This window comes from Strix aluco, chromosome 4, assembly GCF_031877795.1.
Source record: "Strix aluco isolate bStrAlu1 chromosome 4, bStrAlu1.hap1, whole genome shotgun sequence".
NCBI classification, from domain to species: domain Eukaryota; kingdom Metazoa; phylum Chordata; class Aves; order Strigiformes; family Strigidae; genus Strix; species Strix aluco.
This window is the reverse complement of record NC_133934.1, coordinates 1,767,589-1,785,400: the sequence shown is the minus strand read 5'-3', so window position 1 is coordinate 1,785,400 and position 17,812 is coordinate 1,767,589. Positions and strand designations below refer to the sequence as shown.

The 17,812-nt window shown below is 58.6% G+C and overlaps 1 protein-coding gene across 1 annotated transcript; it reads right to left on the bottom strand.

Annotated features, from left to right (window-relative positions):
• Nucleotides 1-362: 362 nt before the first annotated feature.
• EMX1 (empty spiracles homeobox 1) lies at nucleotides 363-10,409 on the bottom strand. The gene is made up of 3 exons (XM_074821326.1): nucleotides 9,956-10,409; nucleotides 7,264-7,448; nucleotides 363-1,136 (listed from the first exon to the last, which is right to left on the bottom strand). Exons 1-3 carry the CDS (start codon nucleotides 10,335-10,337, stop codon nucleotides 969-971), a joined length of 735 nt encoding a protein of 244 aa, XP_074677427.1. The 5' UTR covers nucleotides 10,338-10,409; the 3' UTR covers nucleotides 363-968.
• Between the last annotated feature and the right edge of the window lie 7,403 nt (nucleotides 10,410-17,812).

Below are 17,812 nucleotides of genomic sequence, written 5' to 3'. Positions count from 1 at the left end.
GGGGCAGAGCCGCTTGGATCCTGCCTCTCCCCGACACTCAATCCCCGGCGCAGGTGTGACGCTGCCGGCATCTCACATACCGCTCATACCTGCGGCCACCCCGGCGGTGGCCCCCGCTCCCCTGGGCACCCCCGAGGGACCCCCCCTCCCCGAGGGCCACCCCCATCCCCAGGGCCATCCTCATCCCCCCAGCACCCACCTCTACGGGGCCACCAAGCTCCCCCAGCTCCATCCCTCCCCGGTGACACCCAGCCCTCTCCGCCCCCCAAGACGGACACCGGTGTCCCCACGGCCATTCAACCAGTGATGGGAGGGGGGGACGATCCCCTTGTCCCCCTCCTCCGCCGAGGCAAGCAGACAGGTTTCCAGCGCATTTTGCTTTTTATTACCACGCAGTAACACACACTACAGCTGCTGACTACCTACGACAGGGAACGCACACACACAGGCACAAAAATAAAAGAATAAATTAAAATAAAACTGTGTAAAAAAAAAAAAAAACCAAACCAAAAACCAAACCAAAAAACCAAAACAATGGAGAAAAGGAGGGAGGTGGGGGGAAAAAAAATAAAGCGAAAAATCAAAATAAAAAGGAAAATGAAAAAGGGGTTGGGTACATTGAGCTTCTAGGTAGGACGGTTTTATTTGATCTCATGGCTGACGGACGGCTTCCAGCGCGGAGGAGGATGCGCGGTCGCGTCCCGGGGCCGCGGGTGCCCTGGCAGCCTCCTCTTCCTCCTCGGCTCGGCGGCGGGAGCTTCCCGAAAAGCACCTCCGAGGGATGCCCCGGGGCGGCGGGGGGGGGACGGGGGTCCCCGGTCAGGCCGGGCGCCCCGGAGGAAAGGCAGCGGGCGGCGGCGGTGGCTTCGGCGACGTCCCTTAGAGTTCGTTTGGCGATGCCGCCTGTGTCCCCCCTTCCTCCCCCGGGTTCCTCTCCATGGTGGCTGCACCAGGAGCCTGTCCCTGCCTTAGTCGTTGGAGGTGACGTCGATGTCTTCTCCGCTCGACTGCTTGGTGGCGAGGCGCCATCGGTTGATGTGGTGGGAACCTTTCTTCTTCTGATCCGAGTCGGGTCCTTCCTCCTCCAGCTTCTGCCGTTTGTATTTCGTCCTCCTGTTCTGGAACCACACTTTCACCTGGGGGAGAGGGAGAAACGGACGCTCGCAGGGGTCCCGGCACAGCCGGACGGTGCTGCAGCCAGGCAGCAAGCTCAAAAAAAAAAAAAAAAAGCAGCCCCTGTCCACCCTGCCCTGCCTCAGTTTCCCCTCTGCCCATGGCAAGGTGGGAACGGGGAGGGGATAAATGGGGCAGGTTGGAGGACGCAGGGTGCAGCCACCTCCCGGCTCCGCTTTGCTGCACAACCCGGCCTCGGAGAAACCCAAGATGGTTGAAGGACCCTCGATCACAGCTCGGACGCAGGGTCGGCAGGGATGCAGGACCCTCCTGACAGCACCCCAAGCCAGTGCCCATCACCCTGGTGTCAGGGCTGCGGCCCGGCCGGTGGCTAAACTCAGTCCTGCTTCCTTTGGTGGCCAGTGGCAAGTTGTCGTGGGCCAACGGAGCCGTCCCAGGGCCACAGCGGCTTGGGCTGGACCATATAGAACCAGGTAGCTAATTATAGATAGCCTATAATGACAATTACAGATAATTAATTTAGGTTTCAGGAAGCCTTTTCCTGCTGGATGGTGGTCAAACGCTGTCCCAGGGGCCCGGGGAGGCAGCGGGGGCTCCATCCGAAGCCCCTGCACCCACCCTTGGTGCCAGCGCCGGGGTGGACACGGCAGCAGGGGCACGGTGAGGGGGGTCAGGGTGCTGAAAGCACCCACAGGGTCGGTGGTGTGGGGTGCTGTGGGCGCCCATGCGGCTGGCGATGCAGGGTGCCGTGCAGGCAGGGATGCGGGGTGACGCAGGCAGGGATGTGGGGTGCTGGAGGCAGCAGCGCAGGATGCTGCAGGCAGTGGTACGGGATGGTGCAGGCAGGAGTGTGGGGTGCTGCAGGCAGGGGTACAGGGTGCTGCAGCTGGGGTGCAGGGTGCTGCAGGCAGGGATGTGGGGTGCTGCAGGCAGGGGTACAGGGTGCTGCAGGCAGGGGTGCAGGGTGCTGCAGGCAGGGGTGCAGGGTGCTGCAGGCAGGGATGCGGGGTGTTGCAGCTGGGGTGCGGGGTGCTGCAGGCAGGGACGCGGGGTGCTGCAGGCAGGGATGCGGGGTGCTGCAGGCAGGGGTGCAGGGTGCTGCAGGCAGGGGCTCAGGGTGCTGCCTGGCCTCCCCAGCCCCACAGCTCCCTGGGTGCCGCTGCTCGGCTGCCACTGCCGCCCAGCATGGGCCCAGCTGAAGCTTTCACCCCCTCGCAGGCGGTTCGGGGCCCACAGCCCCCCCTATCCCCACACCCACCACCCCGTTCCCCCCTTTTCCTTCAGCACAGGCACAGGCAGCACCCGCTTTTGGCTCTGGAGCCTCAGCAGCGAGGCCACAGCCCACGCTGGCACCTCGCTGCGCTCCCCAGGTGAGCTAAGCCAGCGCAGCACCAGCCCTTGACTTTAAGCCACGCTTAGTCCCTTGAAACAGCTGCTTTATGGCACCGGTATATATTATAACCCCCCCTGCCCCGGACTCAAACCATTTTCTTTCCTAGCTTTGGGGCATTTCTGGAACAATACGGAGCTGGCGCCTTTCATTCAATGACTGCAAAGCACTTTGCAAACTTTAATTAAAGCTCTCAGCCCTCTGGGAGCGGGGAAGTTGCCTTATCCCTAAATTATAGAAGGGGAAACTAAGGCATAAAGCAATTAAGATGCTTGAGTGAGGCTCTGTGGAAATCAGGGGTGGGTATGAAGCGGCTCCGGCGGGTAAAACCGTTCCTCCCCAGCTCTGTGAGGAGCCGGGTACGGCCGTGTCCTGCGGGACGAGGCTCCCCTGTGCTTCCCGAGTGTCCGGGCTGTGGGAAGGGGCAGAATTCCCGGCTGGATGGGCTCCCTGAGCCCACCGGTACCGTAGTCCTGGCTCCAACAGGCCAGAAGCCACAATGAGGGAAGTGTGAGAACCTCACAGTGGGCACCGGGGGGATAAGCTGCCCCCTACGATGCCTCATCCTGACTCCAAGAGTAATTGGTTTAAACCCCCAAGCTCAGGGGGTTTTATCCCTTCCCAAACCATTAACCGTTGTCATGCCGGGTGTTTGTGTGTCTGACCCGGGCAATGATCCTGGGGTCCCTGCCTGGCCACCCCCCGGCTGGCTCTGTCCCCGCGCTCCAGCTGCGGGATGGGGACAGTCCCTGGATGGCTCCTGTCCCATCACCAAGCTGGGGACAATTAAAATCCGGTGGCTTCATGGGCAGCTCCCCTGGATGATGACCCAAACCCTGCCAAAGGCTGAGAGCATGGGGACAGCTCTGGGTGGTGACCGGGAGGGACCAGCCCCACCGTCACTCGGGGCCAGACACGGTGACACCGCCTGTGCCGTGCTGTCACCCAACTGTGCCACCACCCTGAAGGGCAGCGGAGCTCCCCGAGCATCAGCCCCGCATCTGCCTACGCCTGCTGTCCCAGCTGGGACTTTTCTTCTAAAAACACCCCAAAACTTTTAAAAGCTTGGTTTTGGGGATGCTCTTCACGGCAGGGGGGCACCACTGCCAGCCCCGGGGTTCGCCAGGCGGCCACTCTCTGGCTGTATCTGGAACGTGCATCTTTCTCCTCCCCTGACTCCCAGGCATTCGCTCGGTTAATTATTACCGCTCCCGCCAGAGCGGCTGCGATGCCCGGCCGGGGCTGCAGCACCTCCAGGCCTGCCCACGCGACGCCGGGAGGGGACGAGGGGTTGTACGGTGCCTCCACAGTCACCCCAAATCTGGGAGGGGATGTGGGGTTATACAGTGCCTCCATAATCACCCCAAAACTGGGAGGGGGTGCTGGGCTATATGGTGCCTGCATAGTCACCCCAAAACTGGGAAGGGGGCCTGGGATATATGGTGCCTCCATAATCACCCCAAAGCCAGGAGGGGACGAGGGGTTATATGGTACCTCCATAGTCACCCCAAAGTCGGGAGGGGATGAGGGTCTATATGGTGCCTCCATAATCACCCCAAAGCCGAGAAGAGGTGCTGGGCTATATGGTACCTCCATAGTCACCCCAAAGCTGGGAAGGGGTTCTGGAATATATGGTACCTCCATAATCACCCCAAAGCTGGGAGGGGATGTGGAGCCATAGGGTGCCTCCATAGTCACCCCAAAGCTGGGAGGGGGTGCTGGGCTATACGGTGCCTCCATAATCACCCCAAAACCGGGAGGGGACGTGGAGCTACATGGTACCTCCATAATCACCCTGAATCCAGTAGGGAACACGGGGCTATATGGTGCCTCCATAGTCACCCCAAAGCCTGGAGGGGGTGCTGGGCTACACAGTGCCTCCATCATCACCCCAAACCTCGTGCAGGCAGGAGCCAAGCTGAGGCCTTGCCTTTGGGACGGCAGATTGGAGGCCCCCAAGTGGCGTTTGCACCATGACCTGCCAGGGATGGAGAGGCTCTGCCCGGCCGGCCAGGCTGCGTGGTGCAAAATTAACTCAGGGCAGTTATTTCCCAGCTCCGACATGCTCCCTGGGGAGGTGAAGCGATCCGACGCCACCAGCGATGGGCACAGCGGCGTGACCATCCGTGGTCGCCCACTCCGGCACGACCGCAGCGCGCAGCGTGGTACCCCCACCCGCTCCCCACCTCCCCACCACCACAGCCCCGTGCACCCACGCTGCCTGGCACCCCCGCAGCACGCCAGCCTCCTCGTGCCATCCAGCTCTCACACACCGTGTGTGTGTGTGTCCCCAAAACCCCCCGGGTGGCTCCTCTGGACCAGGAGCATCCCCCCACCAAGCCCTCCCTACATGTGCTCCAGCCTCAGCCCACTTGTGGTCGCTTTGGGACCCTGGGCTGCTGCTGGATTTTCTCCCAATCCCTTTTTTTTTTGGGGTTGTTGTTGCTTGGGCCCGTCTTATCCCAGACTAATGCAGCTCCTTGATAGGAGAAAGGATGGGAAGGGGTTAAACACCTCCACCCTTCCCCACCTTATATCCCAAGGCATTTCCTGATGCTGGGCAGGTACGGTACCCTTTTCACCTTCCCCCTGGGCTGCTCCAGGTGTTGCTCCCCGGCTGGGAGACCAGGAGCCCCTTTTCCAGGGGGAAAAGCAGCTGGGAAATAAGGTCAGGCACAGCTGTAACCGGCTGCCCCTTCTCGGAGCGGAAAATAATAAAAAACACCCAGCCGGGGGTTCGGGTATCCGCGCCGGGTGAAAACACGCCTGTGTCAGTCGGTGTCACACCGGGGATGCGTGTCACCGAGGACGGGGGGAGGTTTGCACGCATGCAGGACTCATCACAGGATATATAATAATAAAAGTAATAATAATAATAATGATAATGCCTGGTTTTTGGCATGGCCACCAGCCAGGCTGGCTCTCCCGCCCTGCCAGTCCCGGTACGTCAATGCCCATCCCGTAGCGCATCCCTCCGCACATTGGGGCTATTTCTCTCCAGGCAATTAAAAGATTTTTTCCAAAAGATTATTTTTCTAAAGCCACAAAGCTGAAAGGGAAGAAAAAGTCTTCCCTGCCACCCCACGGGCCCCCCCCCAGCCAACTGCTGCTGCCTCCGGGGACGCTTTGCTGACACTCGCCGCAGCCCCCCGGGCCGAGCCCGGTGCCTTTTCCGGGGGGAGCCGGCCCTGGCCCCCCACACGCTCCCGCCTGGACCCGCACTCACTCCCCGCCCGCAGGTGATGAATTACCCTGCGCCGAGCGGCCGCAGCAGCTTCCCCAAACCATGGAAATACCATACTACAAAACACGCTGCAGCGCATAAAAAAAAAATAATTTAAAAAATCTATATTGCCTCTTTCCCTTTCCAAATCTCCGGCCGGATTTAGGGACGGATGCCTCTGCTTTTTCCCCCAATAAATTGCATTATTGCTTTTAGGCTCAGGGCAATGATGCAAAATCTGAGGGACTCCCTGAGCTCCCCCTCAGGCATCCCGCAGCTGCCCTTTCCACCCGGGGAGGCTACTATTTGTTCTTTGACCTTTCAGGGATTTTTTTTTTTGTGTCTTTAACATAATTTTCAGCCCAGATTGGTGACAGAGCAGCAAGGCAAGGACCCGAGCCTGGGTGCCAGTGCCCTGCGAGTTGCAGGGCTGGGGGGGCCGGGATAGCATCAGCATCAAGATACAAACGGCCTCTGGATTTTGTGGGCTCGGTCCATTCCCCCCCAATATCTGCACCTGCAGTTTCCCACTCTCCCCATGAGATTTTCCTCCCAGTAACTTCCCTCTCACAGAGATTTATTCAGAGGTTTTGCTTGGCAGAGCCTGGTCAAGGATAAGCCAGGTGGGTACCGGGAACACCCACAGCTCCAGCTTTATTTTCCAATTAAATTAAAGGATAAAAATTAAATTAATTCAGAATACAGGCCAAACTACCTAGCCAGCATTTGGAGAAAACTTTCCCCATCGACTCAGTAGTGAATATTAGGGGAAATAGCATACTTTTGCCCGGAGCATTTGGGAATAGCTGCTCACCAGGACACAGGGCTTGGACACGCACAGAGATGCTCAGCCCTGACTCCCCTGTTTTCCCCCCCAGCACCGTACGCTTTTCCATTTCTTCCCATCCCTCCGGTTCTCCTGGGTCTCACGATATCTAAATGCCTGCGAAATGTCTTTTCTAAAAATCAGAAAGTTGCAGCTGGAACCAGCACCCTTGGGCAAGCACCCATCTTTGCACCCATCCTGACTGTGGGGCACGGCGGTGGTTGTGTACCGAACCGAAGCCGCACAGCTGAGGGGTGTTTTTGCAGCTTTCGGGGAAGGGTCTCATGTTGCTGCTCCTTTTTTTAACGGGATTTTTTAAATCATATATTGCTCTCAGGGAAAACACCCCAAGCAAGCAAGCAAGAACACCAGAAAAGCTCTCTGGAGAGTGGCGCGGCGTGAGACCTGCATCCCCAGCCTCAAGCCCTGCCGGGGATGACTGTAACAACCGAACGCTGCGGTTTAAAAAAAAAAAAACCAACAAAAAAACAACTCCCCAAATCCACCGAGAGCTCCCACAAACCCGCACGGCTCAGCCACAGTTTCCACGCGGGATTTCCAGCCAAACCCAGCTGGGATTTTGCAGAGCGCAGCCCCGGTTGTGTCCGCCGTCTGCTGCCGAGCTGCTCCCACCGGCGGCCGGCGGGACGGACGGACAGAGGGACGGAGGGACGGCCGTGGGGTGGGTACCTGGGTCTCGGAGAGGCTGAGGCTGCTGGCCAGCTGCTTGCGCTCGGCGCCCACCACGTAGTGGTTCTTCTCGAAGGCCCGCTCCAGGCGCAGGAGCTGCGACGGCGAGAAGGCGGTGCGGATGCGCTTGGGCTTGCGGGCGAAGGGGCCGTGGAGGAGCAGGCTCTCCTGTGACACCTCGCTCCCTGCGGACAGACAGCGGAGTCAGGGTCCTGCACCGGCACCCCAAACCCCCCCAGCACCCCTTCTGTGTGACCGGAGGGGGGTGTTGGGGAGAGAGTCTCGCCCTGAGACACGGGGAGGAGAGACAGGGGGTATTGGGGAGCCCTGAGCATCTTCCCCGCCCCAATATTGAAGGATTCACCCCCCACCCCCCCACCCCGCCAAGCGCCGCGGTGCCACGGCCTCGCTCCCTCCCCGGCTGCCCTCGGTGCCGTAGTGGGGCTGGACATGGGGGGGACGGGAGGGGAAGGGAAAGGAGAGAGAAAGAGGGGGAGAAGGGGTGGATGGGGAGAGCAGCAGGAAGGGGAAAGAATGAGAGGGAGAAGGGGGGAGGCAGAGAAAAATAAGAGAGGAAAAGAAGATAAAAAAAAGAGGAGAAAGCCTAAGAAAGTGACAGAAAAAAGACAGGGAGAAGCAAGAAAGAAAGAAAAAGAAAAATCAGACAGAAAGATGGACAAGAAGGAAAAGGAACAGTGAAAGGGAGAAGGAAAGAAAGAAGGAAAGTGGAAAGCAAGAAAGAAAAAGAAGAATGAAAAGAAGGAAGAAAAGCTAGAAACGAAAGAAACTAAAAGGAAAAAAAGAGACACAAGGAGAGAAAAGAAATAAACGAAAGAGAGAAAGAAAGAAAAGAAAGAGGAAAGAAGGCAGGAAAAAAGGAAGGAAAGAAAATGAGGAAGGAAAGAAAAGAGAGAAAGAAAAAGCAGAAAACCGAAAGAAAGGGAAGAAGCAACAGCGCGCAAAGGCGATGGAGCCGGCCGCGGGGGAGGCACCGGCGGCCGGGCCGGGGGCAGCGGGGGCGGCGGCTCCGGGCCCGGGGCAGGACCGGGGAGCCCCGGCCGGGGCCGCTCCGGGACGGGACGGGACCGGGAGGGGAGCGGGGCCGTGTCCCCGCGGGCCGGTGCCCCCGGGCGGCGCCGGCAGCGGCCGCGATCCCCGGCGGAGCCGCCGGAGCCCGGAGCCAGGCGAGGGGTTGGTGCCGGACAGATAAACCCTAATCGGGGCCCCTCCGGCCGCCGGTCCCCTCGGGACAGCGGGGACAGCCAGGGGACGGGGATGGAGAGGAGATGGGGAAGGAGAGGGAAAGGAGAGGGAAAGGAGAGGGAAAGGAGAGGGAAAGGAGAGGGAAAGGAGAGGGAAAGGAGAGGGAAAGGAAAGGAAAGGAAAGGAAAGGAAAGGAAAGGAAAGGAAAGGAAAGGAAAGGAAAGGAAAGGAAAGGAAAGGAAAGGAAAGGAAAGGAAAGGAAAGGAAAGGAAAGGAAAGGAAAGGAAAGGAAAGGAAAGGAGCACAGAGACAGGAAAAGAAAGAAGGAAATAAGAAAGGGAGAGACAGAAAAGGACAGAAAGAAAAGAAAGATAAAGGAAAGAGATAGAGACAGAGACAGGAAGAGAGAAGAGAAGAGAAGAGAAGAGAAGAGAAGAGAAGAGAAGAGAAGAGAAGAGAAGAGAAGAGAAGAGAAGAGAAGAGAAGAGAAGAGAAGAGAAGAGAAGAGAAGGAGAAGAGAAGGGGAAGAGAAGGGGAAGAGAAATAAATCTATAGAATTAAACAAAATCTCGCTTTGCAGCCGAGACCCACCCGCAATCTTTCACTTCGTTCCGAGAAGGAGAAAACCCAAACTCCGGCTCCGGCAGCCGCGCAGGGAGGCGGCAGCGCCGGTCCCATCCCCGGGAGCCCCGCGATGCCCGGCGGGACCCGGCTCCGGCCCCGGGGCTGCCCCGGCCCCCCCCCGCTCGCCCGCCCTCTGCCCGGGCACCGGCCCCGGCAACGCACCGGCCCCGGGCGTGTAAATGCGCTGAGTCCCGGGTGTGTCAATGTATCGAGCACCGGTGTGTAAACGCTCTGAGTACCGCGTGTGTGACTGGACTGAGCACCGGGTGCGTAAACGCGCTGAGTACCGGGTGTAAATGTACTGAGCACCGGGTGTGTAAACGCTCTGAGTACCGGGTGTGTAAATGTACTGAGCACCGGCGTGCAAAGGCGCTGAGTACCGGGTGTGTAGACACACCGGGTGTGCAAACGCACTGGCACCGGGTGTTCAAATGCGCCGAGCATCGGCTGTGTAAACGCACCGGGTATTCAAATACCCCGAGTACCGGCTGTGTAAATGCACCGAGTGTTCAAATACCCCGAGTACCGGCTGTGTAAATGCACCGGGTGTTCAAATACCCCGAGTACCGGCTGTGTAAATGCACCGGGTGTTCAAATACCCCGAGTACCGGCTGTGTAAATGCATCGGCTGTTCAAATACCCTGAGTACCGGCTGTGTAAACGCACCGGCACCGGGTGTGCAAGCGCCCGGAGCACCGGCTGCGCCTGCAGCAGCAACAGGTTCTGCCTCCGGGTCCTCGCCGGCTGCCCCCCCCCCCCCCCCCCCCCTCCCGTTACCGGCCCCCGGGGCTCTCCGCGCAGTCCCCGCGCCCTCTCCGCGCTCTCTCCGCGCCCCGGGAGCCGCCGGGCGCTGCCTCCCGCTCACCTTGGAAGCGGTGCCCGAAGAAGCGGTTCCGCAGCACCCAGGGGTAGAAGTTAAGCGGGTCGCGGTGCTGAGGCCCGAAGAAGGAATGGGGGGGCGGGAGGGCCGACCCCCCCAGTTGGTGGGGCCCGACGGGCAGCGCCGGGTGCCCCACGGCCTCGGGGAAGACGAGCTCGGCGCTGCCGTAGAGGGCCCGGCCGGCGGCGGCGGCAGCGCCCGGGAAGCCGGGGGCGAAGGCGGCGGCGGCGGCGGCGGCGTCGGCGGCGGCCCCGGGCCCGGGGTAACCGAGGGCGGCGGGACGGGGGGGCTCCTCGGGGCCGAGGTGGGTGTCTTTGCCCACCAGAGACTCGATGGTGAAGCAGCGCTTCGCAGACGGCTGGAACATGGTGTGAGCCGGGGAAAGGGAGGGAGGGGAGGGGTGGGGGGGGGGTGGGGGGGGGGGACACCCGGAGCGGGGCTGTTCCTCCGGGTGTGTGTGTGTGTGTGTGTGTGTGTGCAAGAAACCACCCCCCTGGGCAGAGCGCACACACACAGACACACACACACACACACACACACGCCCCGCCGCCCACCCGCGGGCGCCCACGCAGCCCGCAGAGCCCCCGGCAGCCGGTACAAATACGGCCGGTACCTGGCGGGGCCCGGGGGAGGGGGCGGCCTCACCTTGCTCGGGCCCGGGCAGGGGGAGGCAGGGGCAGGCAGGGCAGGCAGGGCAGGCAGGGGAGGCAGGGGGAGGCAGAGAGCGCCCGAAAAACTGGACTGGAGCCGCTCCCGCAGGCGCGCCGCGAAGTTGTGGGAGAGGGGCTCCGGCTGCGGGGTGGTTTTTCCTTCTTCTTTAAAAAAAAAAAAAAAAAAAAATCTCTTTTTGTTTTTTTTTTTTTTTTTTTAAAATCCTATTCCCCCCCCCTTCCCCCCCCCTCCTCCCCCCCCCCCGCTTTTTTTTTTTTTTTTTTTCCCCGCTTTTTAAATAAATAAAAAAAAAAATATCCGCAGCGGCGGTTTGTAACTCCGCGGCTCGGGGAGCTGCCGGCCGGGGGGGGAGGGATGGAAGGAGGGAGGGAGGGAGGGAAGGAGGGGAGGTGAAGCCCTCCCCCGCGCCCCACCGCGGCTCCCCGCCTCCCGCGCAAGCTCCGCTCCCCTCCGCGTAACCCCCCCCTCCCAAGGCAGGACCTTCCCCCCCGGCCAAAAGCCCGCTCTTCCCACGGGTCCGATCCTGCGCTGGGAATTAAAAAAAAAAAAAAAAAAAAAGATTAAATTAAAAAAAAAAAAACTAATAACTCGCGATTTTGGCTGTTTTTTCGCTGGCGCGGGGGGATGCGCGGGGTGCGCAGCCCCTGCGCGGGCCGGTCCCGAGTTCACTCCGCAGTTTGGCTCTGCTCTGAGTTTTGTCGGCCCGCGGAGGCGGGGGCCAGCCCTCCCCTCCCGCACAAAGGGGGTTGAAAGTCTATTTTCCACTTGGCTGGACTGAAATACTCCGCGCGGGCACCCGCGGATCCTCACCCCCCCTCCTCTCCCGCGGAGAGGAGAGAGCTGCTGCGCGCCCGCGGGCTTTCCGCGGACACACTCCCGCAAAAGGCTGCGGGGAAGAAAGCGGGGGGGGGGGGGGGGGATGTGGAGAAAAAAATCCATGAAACCCCACAGAAATGAAAGCCTAAAAATGGAGCGAGCGCGTCGCCAAAGCGCTTTTATTTTTATTTTTATTTGCGAAAGAGGGAGAGGAAAAAAAATATCTACATTTTAAATATATTTTTATATTAAAAATGGAAATAAAGAAGCGGGGCTGGGTCAGCCGGCTGGTGGAGAAGGCACCCGGGCGCGGAGGGATGAGGATGAGGAAGGGGAAAGGGGAAAGGAAAAGGGAAGGGGATGGAAAAGGGGAAGGAAAAGGGGAAGGGAAGGGAAAGGGGAAGGAGGATGCGGAGACAGCGCTCAGCTCAGCCGCGGGAGCTGCGCCCGGCTCCGGACCATTTGTGGAATTTAATTTAAATCAATTCAATTTAATTTTTAAAATTTTTTGGTTTTCCCTCTCGCTGTTTTCTTCCACCCCCCGGGCCGGACCGGGGGTGCGGACCCTCCGCTCCTCCTCTCCCCCGCAGCCGCCCGGCGGGACCCGGCGGTGGCGGAACCGCGGACCGCGGAGCGCTGCGCGGGGCCGGGATTTCGTTTCGTGCGGATCTCACCGGCTTTGGAGCATCTTCTGTGGGGGAAAAAGAAAAAGCCGGCCGGGCGCTGGCTGCTCCCCGCGGGAATCCCCGCCGGCAGCATCCCCCCTCAGCCTGTCTCCGCAGGAACCTTTTTTTTGGGGGGGGAGCTGCTTTGGTTTAAGGGCTAAATCGCCCTCTTGGAAAATGATAAACCTTTAAATTGATTTTTTTTTTTTTTTTTTTTTTTTCCTATTCGCCCCGGTGGTTTTCAGTCCCGGCTCAGTGTCCAGGGGAGGCTCCCTGGATGCTCCAAAGGGAACTGGGGAGCTGCTACACTGAAACTGGGCGAGAAACCTAAATTTTTCTTTACATTTCTTCCCCTCACCCCCCCCCCGCTCCCAGGCCTGCTCCCACCTCCAGGATAATTCAAGCAGGATCTTTATCCCCTTCAGGAATAAAACGCAGACCCCCAGGCGGGTGTCCCCCGTTTATTAAGAGGGAAACTTTGTCCCCTGCATCCCGGGGAGGAGGTGAGGCAGGAGCAGCCTGTCTTCCCGCTGGATTTCTGGCCAGGAGGAGCTCTGGGTGGAGGAGAAAGACATTTTCTTTTTTAACGAAAGAGCGGCAGAGCGTGCCAGTGCAGTGCAGGGACGAGGCCGGCAGCAGCGGTGGGCAGGCAGGGCTGGGCAGGGGGGTGCTGCACCGGGGTTAGGGGGTGCTGCTGGGGGAAAGGGGGGGTCTGACACCTGTTAAAATACAACAGTGAGGATTTTCCAAGGAGCAAACGAAAGAGGAAGGAAGGAGAGGGAGAGGGGGACGGGACAGACACCAAAAACTGGCTTTGGGGTTGGGGGTAGAGGGGCAGCTCTGGGGGTGCTGGAGGAGCCATCCCCATCTGTCTGTGCCCCCCAGCCCTGGCCACCACTTGCCTGCCTGTGCCCCAATCCCTGCCAGTGCCCCAATCCCTGCCCGCACCCCTTCCTCCTGCCACAGCGGGAGCAGGCAGGCTGTGCCGGGGCCGGATCCGGCACGCTGCCGGCAGGTGCAGCGCGTCCCCCCCAGTGCATGTGTGTGTGTCCCCCCCATTCTGTTAATCTATAACACATCGGCCTCCAGCATCAAAGGGCAGAATGTGGAAAATCAGGCCCCAGGCCCCGGAGCGTGGCCACGGGTGAAGCTTGCCGGGATGTTAAAAGTTGACCAGACTTCAAAGTGCTGGATCATTTCCTCCTCACCTCGCCCGCCTGCTCTTCCCATGGGCACAGCTCCTTGTCCTGCCCGGATTTCTTCTCGCCAGACTTCTAGTGCCACCCTGAAGTCAAGAAGGGGGGAATGGGGCTGTATTTTGGGGCGGGGGGCTAAGGAGGTCCAGAGTCTGTCTGTCCCAGGCTCTTCCCCCACTCCTGCTTCTTCATTTTTTTTAATTATTTCATTTAGTTCAGGGATATGCTGGATGGGAATAAACTGACCCTACACAACCCAGTGGGCTTCAGTGGGTTATTCATCTGACCCCCTAATTCAGGCTCCCTTTTTTAGGGTAGATCTGTCAACTGGTCCATCAATGGTGGGTGGGTGGGTGGATGGATGGATGGATGATGGATGGACGGGTGGATAGATGGAGGGAGGGAGGGAGGGAGGGATGGATGGATGGATGGATGGATGGATGCTTAGAGGGATGGAGGGAGGGAGGGAGGGAGGGATGCTTAGATGGATGCTTGGATGGATGCTTAGATGGATGGATGCTTGGATGGATGGATGGATGGATGGATGGATGCTTGGATGGATGGATGGATGCTTGGATGGATGGATGGATGGATGGATGGATGGATGGATGGATGGATGCTTGGATGGATTCTTGGTTGGATGCTTGGATGTTTGGATGGATGTTTGGATGGATGTTTGGGTGGATGAAGATGACATGGGAATATGGGGATGGTGGTAGATACGTACATTGACGTGGATGGATGGGAGATAACTTTAATCTATGGAACCAGGCTGATATTGAGAGAGGATCACACCACCGAGCCCAGGAACTGGGAGCCACCCAGATCACATAGTTATGGGCTGGAAGAGGTCAGTCCAGCAAGGAGAGATGCTGCTGGGTCCTCGCCCACCTACGCAGTGGTCACACTGGCTTTTCCACGGGCACTGCAGCCACCTTCACCTCCCCGGCATGGCCTGACTGCTACGTTGGTACAGAAACCCTGCGCAGATGTGGGCTCTGGCGTGACAGATCCTGGTGGCTTCCAACATTCTCAGAGGTGGGAGATCCTGGAGGCCACTTGGTGTGGACATGGCTGTGGCTTCTGTGGTTGCAGCCATGTGTCACAAATGGCAATTTCACTCTTGCAAAGCAAACAGGATTTTTGCACCCAGCTCCTTGCAGACGTTGAAACCCCCAGCTCCTGAAAGGATCATCTTCAAGCCCTGAAACATCTCAAGATGATTGTGCAGGTGCCCATAGCTCTGATAAAGCCTTTCAAAAAGCTGCGGCACCCTCAGCCGTTGGTGGTAATGCCCGTCCTGGCACTGAGGCTGCACGCACTCCCGGGACAGAGATTGCTCCGGTCATTTTTGCTCGCCAAGGTGGTCCCACAGGAGCATGGTTTTGGGGAAAGTCCTTGCAGCTCATTAGTTGGAAGTGATGTGCAGAGGTTGGGCACTTGAGGACCTTTCCCCTGACCTTGTGCTTGACCTTGGGGACCCCATGTCCCCTGTTTGCCCACAGGTTGAGCAGAGCGATGAGCTGGTTCACCCACGCCAGGGCCCAAGGAGGGCAGCAGCTCTGAAACATGCAGTTTTGGGGCAGCAGCACTGAAACAAGCTGGTTTGGGTCAACATCTGCATCTCCTGCTTGTGCCACGACTTGTCAGAGCAGTGCTGATGCCGCAGGCACCAGCAGCACACACAGCTTCACGATGGCATCACCTGCCACACCGTCCTCCTTGGGGACCCGCTGGGGTGACGGTGGGTATGGCATCAGGGGGAAGAGCTGGGGGGGGGTCCCGGGGGTCCCTGGGGGGTCAAGGGGTGCAATCCAGCCCCCCCCATAAACCCAAACCACTGACCCTGGTTTGTCATCCTGCTCTCTGGGGTGGCAGCAGCAGCGGGTGCGTGGCATCGCTGTGCCCCAGCTGGGAGCGGATCTCTCCCGCATCCCTGATCCCAGACTTTAAACCTCCTCGGGATGCCGTGGCCAGGAGCTCCGTGCTTCAGCACTGTGATTCCTGGGGATGGTTTTGGGGGTTTATAGTACTGACAGCACAAGGAAGAGCTCAGCTGCGGTGTCTGGGTTCAGCCAGCCCTCCCCACTGATTTTGGGGGTGAAGACTGGTCCCCCAGCTGATGTCTCACCTCCCTCCCAGGTTGTAGAATTTTGCCTGTAAAAACACTTTTCCATGCAGGGCAGGGTCAGCGTTGCAGCAAAAATGTCTTTCTAAGAGATCTCAGGAAATTTCAACACAGGAAATTACGCCTCCAGCTCCGGGAAGGGGTTGGGTGCTCCCTCGGATGGTACCGGAGCATGACCCCCATGTCCGACCCCCCCAGGGCTCACGTCAGCTTTGGCCAGAGAACAAGGAAAACAAGATCTCCTGCAAGATTGCACCATCGCGGGGCTGGGGAAAGGTGGGACGGCTTCGGTGCCGCGAGGGGGAGATGCGCTGTCCCCGCTTGGATGTTGGGAGAGCCCCCCCAAAACCCCGCGGGGACCAGGCAAGCATTATATTAGGGGAGATCAGAAAACTTGGCTCCCCTTCACCTCCACAACACACCATTAAATGGCATCAAGACGGTCTATCAGCCGCTTACATATGTTGCTTATAGACGCCAAACTTATTAACACAATAAAACTGCTGCTAAGAAGCTTTCCTGCCTCCTTTCCCGCGCGGAGAGCATCAGTGTTGGAAGCACCTAGCCGCCTCGTATGGAAACACCCAGGGTTGCTTTTCATATGGCACCCAGGAAAATAAATATAAGAATCAGCCAGGGTGCCCCTTCCAACATTTCCAGACAGGTCAGGGAGTCGGGGACACCTCGGAGCAGTGGGATTTAAAGCCAGTCCTGGGGTGAAGCCATCCCGTCCTACCTGGGTGCCTGTCTGGGGGGAGGCGGTGTGCCTCAGGGGGGATGCCGGGGCTCGCGGGGTGCTGCTGGGTGGGCTGGGTGCTGGCGGCCTCCCCCGCTGCACAACGGTCTGAATCAACACATCCTCCCCCTGCTTTGCTTTGGAAGTGGTCGGAGGGGGACCCTGGGTGATTCATATATTTATTTTCCCGGGTGCCATATGAAAGGCAACCCTGGGTGTTTCCATACGAGGCAGCTAGGTGCTTCCAACACTGACATTCTCCAGGAGAAAAATAGGCAGGAAAGCTTCTTAGCAGCAGTTTTATTGTGTTAATAAGTTTGGCGTCTATAAGCAACATATGTAAATGACTGATATACTGTCTTGATGCCATTTAACATTATGTTGCGGAGGTGAGCGGGAGCCAAGTCTGCAGCATTTCGACTAATACGCAAGGAGCTGCCAATTCTGGTGGGTTTTTTGCTTCCTTTTTTTCCCTTTTTTTTAAAAATTCAAACAAGTTAGCAATCTGCCCGCGCCAAAATAATGACTCGGACCCTTCCGTCTCCATTGCCGTTTCTTGGAAAACGGGTAAATATTGTGTTCATTTGGCCCTGGCGGCAGCTCGAGTTCCCGGTGCTGGGATGGAAAATCCCAACTCACTGGGTATCCCGGTCCCCAGCGCTGCGGATGGGGAGAGGGGCCGGCGAGGAAAGAGCAGAGCCGCTGCCAAACGCAGCCATGGCTGTCGGTAGCGGAGGTGCCAATGTCTCCACATTTCCCACTTCCCTGGCTGGGAGGGGAGGGAAAGAAAAAAAGACAAGGGGAAAAAAAAAATAAATATAAAATGCCGTGAGTTTCTCCCTCTCGCAAGTAATTTTCAGTTAATTTATGTTGAATCAATGGTTCCTTGCAGTCATATGGATGGCAGGCTCCCAGCCATTATTAGTGTAAACAGATTTGTGAGCAGTATATTTAGCTGTTCCATATTGCTTTTAGGAAATGTGCACATTTCAATGGCGTATACTTAGAGAGGGCCATACCCTGCCACCGCTCTGCAGGTGGGGACGGTGCCTTACGGAGGCGTCTGCACTCCCGGCCTCCTCTTCCTCACCCGAGAGGAAGCCTTCAGCTGGTGTGAGGGGTTTCGGTTGCCCTTAGAGGCAGCGGGGACTGTTGACTCCTGTATGTCCCATCTGTATTTCAGCTGCAAAAAAACTCTGTGAAATTGGGGGGTTGCTGGTGGGGATGGTCCGGTCGAGGCCACGCTCCATCCTGCAGGTCGCAGAGGCCAGATCCAGCGCACGAGCGTGGAGACGGAGGCGTTTGCAGTGTGGGGGGTGTCCCTTGGGGAGGGTCCCCAGCATCGTTTTGATGCTCTGGGGCACCCGCCTGTTCCCCGGAGCTCTGTGCAGTCTCACCAGCCCACAAGTGGGATGAGCTGAGCCAGTGCTCAAGCACTGTTTGGGGTGATTTCCCCACGGGCTCAGCCACTTGTGCTGCCTGGGGTGGGTCCCCACCCACAGACTGTGCCAGGATTCAGGTGACATGTCCACCCAGGGACCACACTAGGATGCAGGGGACACATTCACCCAGGGATTGTGCTGGGATGCAGGTGACATGTCACCCAGGGACATGCTGGGATGCGGGTGA

What these genes read in the sequence shown, in the direction of transcription:
- EMX1 (XM_074821326.1), bottom strand. Translation starts at nt 10,337, where the DNA reads ATGTTCCAGCCGTCTGCGAAGCGCTGCTTCACCATCGAGTCTCTGGTG. An exon ending in CTTCGGGCACCGCTTCCAAG is followed by an intron (nt 7,449 to 9,955) that starts GTGAGCGGGAGG and finishes GTCTGTCCGCAG; the next exon opens with GGAGCGAGGTGTCACAGGAG. An exon ending in TCAGCCTCTCCGAGACCCAG is followed by an intron (nt 1,137 to 7,263) that starts GTACCCACCCCA and finishes CCTCTCCCCCAG; the next exon opens with GTGAAAGTGTGGTTCCAGAA.